The 10,411-nt window shown below is 52.8% G+C and overlaps 1 protein-coding gene across 1 annotated transcript; it reads right to left on the reverse strand.

The window, feature by feature from the left end:
* Nucleotides 1-722: 722 nt before the first annotated feature.
* LOC144953366 (uncharacterized) lies at nt 723-6,787 on the reverse strand. Its single transcript, XM_078883930.1, has 2 exons — nt 6,730-6,787; nt 723-3,109 (listed from the first exon to the last, which is right to left on the reverse strand). The coding sequence occupies exon 2, from the start codon at nt 3,087-3,089 to the stop codon at nt 1,917-1,919; it is 1,173 nt and encodes a 390-aa protein (XP_078740056.1). The 5' UTR covers nt 3,090-3,109; nt 6,730-6,787; the 3' UTR covers nt 723-1,916.
* Between the last annotated feature and the right edge of the window lie 3,624 nt (nt 6,788-10,411).

Genomic DNA, 10,411 nt, shown 5'->3' on the forward strand with positions numbered 1-10,411 from the left:
CAACACCTATATTATGGAAGTACACACAGGTAAATACATAGGTACATACACACAGGTACACAAAAAGGTACACACACAGGCACACTCACAGGTACAGACAGGTACACAAATAAGCACACAAAGACAAAGATCCCCCGTATGTCCTGTAACAAACTTTATCAATGCACAATGTTCTTATACCTCCTGTCGTTTGCTCTCCAACACACACCCAGTGTAGTGCTGTACTAGTGGCTTTGTCGGGTGGTGGCGGGTTTAACGTCACAACCTTTATACGTATGCGATCTAACCCAACACAAACCTCTATTATGGAGAAAAATGATTAAGAACTTAGCCATTATCCGGCTGGTTATTTGGAGAAAAATGCCGTTCGGTCTTGGTGTAGCACGTTGAAGTTAGTGGCGGTCCCCAGACCCCCCTTACAATCTAAGCGACAAGGTTTAAATTTCGATTTAAAGCTTTCGTGACTGCAGGGATTCATCTTCTTGGTTCTTTCGGTAAAGTCACGTAAAATGGAAATAATAAAATAATAAAAATAAAACATAATAAAATAATTCTCACGACGTTTCGGCCACAACGCAAGCAGCCGTCCTCAGGTGGAGAACAGGTCTGTCGAAAAGACAGTCAGACGCTGTCTTCCTGACAGACCTGTTCTCCACCTGAGGACGGCTGCTTGCGTTGTGGCTGAAACGTCGTGAGAATTATTTTATTATGTTTTATTTTTATTATTTTATTATTTCCATTCTACGTGACTTTACCAAAAGAACCAAGAAGAAGGTTTAGTGTCATGTAAACAGAACGCGCCAAGTCGTTACTAGTACAGCACACCGGTTGTGTTGGATCTGGCTATATAGCAGATAGGCAGCAGTGGTCTGACATGGGAGGGTGATGATGATGTGACTGATCTGCTATTGCAGATACGGAGCGGTGTTGTTAATTAGGAGGGTGATGATGATGTGTTTCTGATACGCTATTGCAGATCGGCAGCGGTGTTGTGACGTGGGAGGGTGATGATGATGTGGTTGATCCACTATTGCAGATACGCAGTGGTGTTGTGACGTGGGAGGCTGATGATGACGTGGTTGAACCATTATTGCAGATACGGAGCGGTGTTGTGACGTGGGAGGGTGATGACGATGTCTTTGATATGCTATTGCAGATAAGCAGGAAGAGTTGTGACGTGGGAGGGTGATGATGTGGTTCATCCACTATTGCAGATACGCAGCGGTGTTGTGACATGGGAGGCTGATGATGTGGTTGATCCACTATTGCAGATACGCAGTGGTGTTGTGATGTGGGAGGCTGATGATGTGGTTGATCCACTATTGCAGATACGCAGCGGTGTTGTGAAATGGGAGAGTGATGACGATGCATCTCTGAACCGCTATTGCAGATACGCAGCAAGTGTTGTGACGTGGAGGGTGATGATGCGTCCCTGATCAACCCCATGGTGGCTCGTAGGTTATGGAGTTTTCCCCACCACACTTGACTTGTAACGATGGCGGCGATCACCTCACTCTCCCTCCAGGGTCCGAATTATTCTCCACCTGCTTGACGATGCCTCCATCGACCTGGAGAACTTGTGTCCTGCAATGGAATCTTCATCATTTTCCCGTGTCACCTCCAACATCTGGGCCATGGCTTGTAAAACTGGCACGAATTTCTTCCACCGCAGTCCCCCCTTGTCTTTCCTGTAACTGCACGGTGAGGTTCACCATCTCTCTCTGCCTCCAGAGTCCGAATTCTTCTTCTCCACGGGCTTGACGATGCCTCCATCTACCTGGAGATCTTGTGTTCCGCAATGGAATCTTCATCATCTTCCCGTTTCACCTCCAATTCCTGGGCCACAGCTTGTACACTGCTACTCCCTTCGGCAGCCCCTCTTGACTTCCTCGCAACTGCACAGTGGTGGCATCCCCTCACTCTCCCTCCGAGTCCGAATTCACCTCTTGCTTGACGATGACGCTTTTCACCTGGCAGTCGGATTCCAGAGCCGAATCCTCCTCCTCCTCTTCCCGTTTCACCTCCACTCCGGGCCACGTTTCAAAGCCTCCGTCTTCCCCCGCTTCCCGTTTCACGCGAGGTGGCAGGCTCGTTGATTCCGTCTCCTCCTCCTCCTCCATCTCCTCCTCCTCAGTCTCCTCCTCAGTCTCCTCCTCAGTCTCCTCCTCCCCCCCCACCACCACCACCGCCGCCGCCGCCGCCGTGGCCTCCTCGCCCTCCAGCGCGTGAGTCTTCCGGTGGGCGTTGCGCGCCGATGAGCGGGCGAACGCCTTGCCGCAGCGCTCGCATGCGAAGGGCTTCTCTCCCGTGTGGGTCCTAGCGTGCACGCTCAGGTGGGAGGCCTGCGAGAAGGCGCGGCCGCAGCGGGGGCACGCGAACGGTCTCTCCCCCGTGTGCGTCCTCAGGTGGTTCGCGAAGTGCGACGAGCGCGCGAACGCCCGGTCGCAGCGCTCGCAGCGAAACGGCCGGTCTCCCGCGTGCGTCCTAGCGTGGTTGCGGGCGTTGGAGGCCCGGGCGAACGACCGCCCGCACACCCCGCAGTGAAACGGCCGTTCGCCAGTGTGGACGCGCGCGTGGATGCGCAGAGAGGACGCCACAGGGAACGCCTTACCGCACACGTCGCAACGGAACGGCTTTTCGCCCGTGTGGGTCCTGGCGTGGATCTGCAGGGTGGAGGAGACGGCGAACGACTTGGGGCAGAGGTCGCACGCGAACGGTCTCTCGCCGGTGTGAGTTCTCTCGTGGATGCGGAGGTCCGACGGCTGCGTGAACCGCCGGTCGCACACGGGGCAAGCGAACGGCCTTTCGCCCGTGTGGGTCCTGGCGTGGATCCGCAGGGTGGAGGAGACGGCGAACGACTTGGGGCAGAGGTCGCACGCGAACGGTCTCTCGCCGGTGTGAGTTCTCTCGTGGCTGCGGAGGGCCGACGGCTGCGTGAACCGCCGGTCGCACACGGGGCAAGCGAACGGCCTTTCACCCGTGTGAGTCCTGCGGTGCTTCTCCATGTGGCTCGCGCGGTCCGTCACGTAGGGGCAGTGGTCGCACTCGTGGCGGTTGCCCGGGGGCCGCTCGACAGGCCTCCGCTCCATGCCCGTGGGTTTTGCGCTACCTGGATGGAAGCAGAATGGAAAAACGGTGGCGAAAGCTATTTTTTTATTTTCTTTCTGCGTAGCTCTCATTCAGTCATCATGACTGGAAGCAGAGCCAGTCCACCGGACCTCCTGAATACTGAACAAGTGCCACATCATATTGTTTGGCAGTCTCCTGCACCGAGTAGAGGACTGTCCACCCCTCATGGTGGCAGGAGCCAGAGCCGGTCCACCGGACCTCCTGAATACCGCAAGAGATTCAGGTGACACCTGTCCAGCTCCCGACAGAGGAGTGGCAGCCTCTCCTCTGCAGCGAGCGCTCGGACATTCCATGTGGCCACCCACAGTGGCTTTTTGCCATTTCTGGAGGAAAACCGAGGGTAAGGATTCAGTCTCCTGGCTCCGCCAAATGGGGTTTGGCAAGAATACGTCATGGACGCCCATCCCCCCGGGGGCCTCCGGCACAAGCTTTGCTCGATATTTATCCCGCGTTTTTGTGGTACTTGCATTGAAGGTGGAGGGGTTACCAGTCCCCTCGCACCCGTCCAGAGCCGCCATTGGCCAACTGTGATGGCCACAAGTGCCAAGAAGGGGTAGAGCCCATTTTCAAATTGTCTGTTCTCCCCATGGCATTGCTCACCACAGCGATACCATCAACCGAGGAAGTAGTGGGTTGTTTTTGCCCGACACATAAGACTCACACATCGGTCCATCTCTTCTCACCCAGTCACTCACTCACCCACGTACTCACCTACTCAACTCACCCATTCACCCACCCACTCACACACTCACCCCGTCACACATCAGTTTTTCTCTTCTCCAGCCCATGCCGTGCTCGTTTAGCCCTCTCTATCAGTCACTAACTCAGTCACCCATTCATCCACTCACTCACCCATTCACCCAACCACCCTCACCCACCTACTCACCCACTCACCTCACCCACTCACCTCACCCACACACTCAACAACCATTTACTCATTCACCCACTCACCTACCCGCTCACCTCAACCACTAACTCTCACACACACACACCTCACCCACTCATCTTACCTCACCCACACATTTACCTCACCCATTTACGCACTCACCTCACTCATCCACCTCAAACACTCATCCACCCACCCACTCACCTACCCGCTCACCTCAACCATTCAATTCACCCACCCACCCACTCACTCACCCACACACTCACCTCACCCACTCACTTACCCACACACTCACCTCACCCACACATTCATCTCATCCACACACTCACCTCACCCACCCCACACACACTCACCCACACATTCACCCATCCAATCACCCAACCACACTCACCCACACTTACTCATCGGTCTATCTCGTCTCCAGCCAGTACCACTCACCCATCCACCCACTCACCCACCTACTCACACACTCACTCACTGACTCACTCACCCACTCACTCACCCATACACTCACCTCACCCACCCCACACACACTCACCCACACATTCACCCATCCAATCACCCAACCTCACCCACTTACTCATCAGTCTATCTCTTCTCCAGCCAGTACCACTCACCCATCCACCCACTCACCCACCGACTCACACACTGACCTCACCCCAACCACACACACCTAACCCACTCACCTCACTCGCTCACCTCAACCACTCATCCACCCACTCATCTCAACCACTCAATTCACCCACCTACTCACCCACCCACTCACTGACTCACCCACACACTCACCCACACACTCACCGACTCACCCACACACTCACCCACACACTCACCTCACCCACTCACTTACCCACACACTCACCTCACCCACACATTCATCTCATCCACACACTCACCTCACCCACCCCACACACACTCACCCACACATTCACCCATCCAATCACCCAACCACACTCACCCACACTTACTCATCGGTCTATCTCGTCTCCAGCCAGTACCACTCACCCATCCACCCACTCACCCACCTACTCACACACTCACTCACTGACTCACTCACCCACTCACTCACCCATACACTCACCTCACCCACCCCACACACACTCACCCACACATTCACCCATCCAATCACCCAACCTCACCCACTTACTCATCAGTCTATCTCTTCTCCAGCCAGTACCACTCACCCATCCACCCACTCACCCACCGACTCACACACTGACCTCACCCCAACCACACACACCTAACCCACTCACCTCACTCACCTCAACCACTCATCTCAACCACTCAATTCACCCACCTACTCACCCACCCACTCACTGACTCACCCACCCACTCACCCACCCAACCACCCACCCACACACCCATTCACCCACCCACACACTCACTCACTTACCCAACCACTCACCCACACACTCACTGACCCACACACTCACCCACTCACTCCCTCGCCCACACACTCACTCACCCACACACTCACCCACTCACCCACACACTCACTCACCCACTCACTCACTCACCCACCCACACACTCACCCACTCACCCACACACTCACTGACCCACTCACCCACCCACTCACTCACCCACTCACTCACCCACCCACTCAACCATTTACAGCCAACCGTGCTAATCAGAAGCGCGGGAGGACAACGAACAAACGAGCATTTATCAATAAACGAGTTTTTCAATATACATTAAGATTATTTTAAAGTGCACCATAGCGCACAGTGGCTTCCTAATATCGAAATCTAAACTATTGCTCATCTGCAATGGGCGGACACCAATCCGGACTGCGTATTCCAATCGCGCCCGCTCATCCGCACTATGTATTCAAACCGCCCGTACCTATACGCGCTACTTATTCTAAAAGCAACCGCTTATCCCGACTACGAAATACATCGCGATTCCTATCGGGCTTGGGGGGGCTTGGGGTGACCCACGCCCGCCTCGGCCCCCCGGGGGAGAAATCTAGGAAAGACCGAGGCTCGGGCCTATAAGCCCCTCGGTCTCTACGATTCACGGTGGGACCGCCTCGGCCTCCCGGGGGAGAAATCTAGGCAAGACCGAGGCTTGGGCCTATACGCCGCTCGGTCTCCGCGATTCGCCTCGGTACGCCTCGGCCTCCCGGGGGAGAAATCTAGGCTAGACCGAGGCTCGGGCCTATAAACCCCTCGGTCTCTACGATTCACGGTGGGACCGCCTCGGCCCCCCGGGGGAGAAATCGAGGCAAGACCGAGGCTTGGGCCTATAAACCCCTCGGTCTCTACGATTCACGGTGGGACCGCCTCGGCCTCCCGTGGGAGAAATCTAGTCAAGACCGAGGCTTAGGCCTATAAGCTGATTCGCCTCGGTTCGCCTAGGCTTCCCGGGGGAGAAATCTAGGCAAGACCGAGGCTCGGGCCTATAAACCCCTCGGTCTCTACGATTCACGGTGGGACCGCCTCAGCCTCCCGGGGGAGAAATATAGGCAAGACCGAGGCTTGCGCCTATACGCTGCTCGGTCTCCACGATTCGCCTCGGCTTCCCGAGGGAGAAATCTAGGCTAGACCGAGGCTCGAGCCTATAAGCCGCTCGATCTATGCGATTCAGGGAGCCACAAGCAGTTGGGCGAAGACGCCGTGAAACAAACCCTCCCCACCTCGGATGAGTTACTTGTTTGTTTGAGTAACAAAAAGACGATCGCTAAATTACTCGAGACGGAGGTTTTTAAAATACTCACAGAAAGCCAAGAACCAAGCCAAGAATAGATTCCAAATAATGTGGGAGGATGGAATCGTTTGCATCGATTCGCGAACCGATTTCTCCGCCGTCCGTTTATGCAGAGAATTGCGGGAAATCGATTCCTTCAAGATAAAATATACAAAGTTATGGAATCGATGCTCGCGTCGATAGCAGCAGCAACAACAAAGGAGATTTGCCGTAGATGACGATTATTCGAATCGATTCCCTCTGGTGAGGTTTGTGTGGGGGGTGGGGTGGGGTGTGTGGTGGGGGGGCAGACACAAGAGTCGTGGTGACGTCACCGCCACCTAGTGGCGAATGGCGGTTGTTGTTGTTTGTGTGTATATGTGTGTATGTGTGTCTCTGTGTGTGTCTTTGCATCTCTTAGAATCTCAGTGTGTCTGTGTGAGTCTTTGTGTGCCACAATGCCGGCCTTCATAGTCTCTGCTGCTGCTGCTGCTGCTACTGACACTGCACTTGACAGCCCTGCTGGAGGCTGCACGGGGGAGCTTTGTCTAGCACATCGGAGGGAGTGGGTGGCCAGCACCACGCCCGGCCGCCTTTGTCTCCCCAGTGCTGCTATATACACACACGCACACTGCACCAGGGACTCATGGTCAGGGGTGTCCAAACTTTTTGCAAAGAGGGCCACATTTCATAAAGTGAAGATGCCCGGGGGCCAATAGTTCCTTTTGACATTTTTTTTAACCACAAAAGTTACGTGGGAATACACATCGTTATAAAACAATTTTCATTGTCACAATTACCTTTATTTTCCAAATGACAATGTGACCAAATATAAGCCACTCAGGCAGACGCGAACAACTCTACAAACGCAATTCTGCCTTTCATTCAGTCAGATAACATTGAACAAACTCTATAGAATACCTTAAATTTACATGAGTTTTATGATGTATTTATTTTTCGATGTAAAGCTTTCGTGACTGCAGGGATTCATCTTCTTGGTTTTTTCGGTCACGTAGAAGGGAAGTAATAAAATAGTTAGTTTTTTTAAGTGTTGTTTAGTAACTGCAGCTACATACTATTAACATTCCTTCCCTTTGTTAATGCTACCCCCATCCCCTCCCTTTGATGCTGCTAATCCTGCATAATGCACGGGCATAATATGACTTTGAAACCCCCCGCCCACCTCCTACGCATTTCCCATAAATATGCTAAATTCCTCTTGATATGCAAATTATTTTGTTAAGGCACTCTTCTTCCTACCTCCCCCCCTCCAACCCAGCTTAAATATACGCTCCAAGCTTGGTGGTGTTTCATTCTTCACCTGAGGACGGCTGCTTGCGTTGTGGCCAAAACGTCGTGAGAATTGTACTTTATGTTTTATTTTTATTATTTTATTACTTCCTTTCTACGTGACTTTACCGAAATAACCAAGAAGATGTATTTATTCTGACAGAGCTGGCGAGCCATAAATAAGACATTATAAGACCGAAGCTGCGGGCCGTATGAAATCTGCCCGCGGGCCGGACTTTGGACATGCCTGATCATGGTGAAGCTCAAATATTCGCCACTCATGTTGGCTGTGAGCGGGCATTTAACTCGGGGTTACTAGGGTCGTAGTGCACTGCGCTAACTATTACACCTAGCCTGGCACAGCAGTCAACCCATGGCACCTGCTGGGTCTGTCATGTGACCTGCTGCACCTAGCCTGGCACAGCAGTCAACCCATGGCACCTGCAGGGTCTGTCCCGTGACTTCCTGCACCTAGCCTGGCACAGCAATCAGCCCATGGCACTTGCTGGGTCTGTCCCGTGACCTCCGCCTCCTGCACCTAGCCTGGCACAGCAGTCAACCCATGGCACCTGCTGGGTCTGTCCCGTGACCTCCGCCTCCTGCACCTAGCCTGGCACAGCAGCAGTCAACCCACGGCACCTGCTGGGTCTGTCCCGTGACCTCCCCCTGCACCTAGCCTGGCACAGCAGTAGTCAACCCATGGCACCTGCTGGGTCTGTTTCGTGACCTCCCCCTGCACCTAGCCTGGCACAGCAGCAGTCAACCCATGGCACCTGCTGGGTGTGTTTCGTGACCTTTGCCTCCTGCACCTAGCCTGGCACAGCAGTACAGTCATGGCATCTGGGCCTCTGTGTGATGAGTCTATGGGTCTCTGTGTGGTGAGTCTATGGGTCTCTGTGTGGTGAGTATATGGATATCTGTGTAATGAGTCTGGGTCTCTGTGTGAAGAGTATATGGGTCTCTGTGTGGTGAGTATTTGAGTCTATGTGTAATGAGTCTATGAGTGTCCGTGTGATGAGTCTATTGGCCTCTATGTGGTGAGTCTATGAGTCTCTGTGTGGTGAGTATATGGCTCTCTGTGTGGTGAGTCTATGGGTCTCTGTGTGGTGAGTCTATGGATCTATGTGTGATGAGTCTATCGGTCTTTGTATGGTGAGTCTATGCGTCTCTGTGTGGTGAGTATTTGAGTCTATGTGTGATGAGTCTATGGGTCTCTGTGTGGTGAGTCTATGAGTCTTTGTGTAAAGAGTCTATGTGTCTCTGTGTGGTGAGTCTATGAGTCTTTGTGTAATGAGTCTATGAGTGTCCGTGTGATGAGTCTATTGGCCTCTATGTGGTGAGTCTATGAGTCTCTGTGTGGTGAGTATATGGCTCTCTGTGTGGTGAGTCTATGCGTCTCTGTGTGGTGAGTCTATGAGTCTCTGTGTGGTGAGTCTATGAGTCTTTGTGTGATGAGTATATGGGTGTCTGTGTGACGAGTCTATGAGTATCTGTGTGATGAGTCTATTGGTCTCTGTGTGATGAGTCTGTGGGTATATATGTGGTGAGTTTATGGGTCTTTGTGTGATGAGTCTATTGGTCTCTGTGTGGTGAGTCTGTGGGTCTCTGTGTGATGAGTCTATGGGTCTCTGTGGGATTATTCTATGGGTCTCTGTGTGGTGAGTCTATGGGTCTCTGTGTGATGAGTCTATGGGTCTCTGTGGGATGATTCCATGGGTCTCTGTGCGGTGAGGCTATGTGTCTCTGTGTGATGATTCTCCGAGTCTATATGTGAAGAGTCTATTGGTCTTCGTGTGGTGAGTTTGAGTCTCTGTGTGATGAGTCTATCGGTCTCTACGCGATGAGTCTATGGGTATCTGTGTGAAGAGTCTATTGGTCTCTATGTAATGAGTCTATGAGTCTCTGTGTGATGAGTCTATGGTTCTCTGTGTGGTGGTGAGTCTATGGGTCTCTGTGTAATGAGTCTATGTGTGAAGAGTCTATTGGTCTTCGTGTGGTGAGTCTGAGTCTCTGTGTGATAAATTTATCGGTCTCTATGTCATGAGTCTATGGGTCTCCGTCTGGTGAGTCTATGAGTCTATGTGTGATGAGCCTATTGGTCTCTGTGTGAGGAGTCTATGGGTCTCTATGTGATGAGTCTGTGGTATCTGTGTGGTGAGTCTATGGGTCTCTGTGTGATGATTCTATTGGTCTCTGTGTGAGGAGTCTATTGGTCTCTATGTGATGAGTCTGTGGTTCTCTCTCTGCGCGAGATTCCCCCCTCTACTCACCTCCTCCCCCTCACTCAAATCTCTCCCAGGGTCTTTCTCTATCTTATCTCTCCACCCCTTTAGTTTGGCCCCAACACTCCTCCAACCTCCTCCCTCCACCTCCTCCAACCTCCTCCCTCCACCTCCTCCTACCGATATAAAGTCCCTGTCTCT

The sequence above is a fragment of the Lampetra fluviatilis genome, chromosome 75, assembly GCF_964198595.1.
Source record: "Lampetra fluviatilis chromosome 75, kcLamFluv1.1, whole genome shotgun sequence".
In the NCBI taxonomy this organism is placed as follows: domain Eukaryota; kingdom Metazoa; phylum Chordata; class Hyperoartia; order Petromyzontiformes; family Petromyzontidae; genus Lampetra; species Lampetra fluviatilis.

Bases quoted from the DNA above. Each gene is read 5' to 3' on its own strand.
- LOC144953366 (XM_078883930.1), bottom strand. From the start codon at position 3,089: ATGGAGCGGAGGCCTGTCGAGCGGCCCCCGGGCAACCGCCACGAGTGC.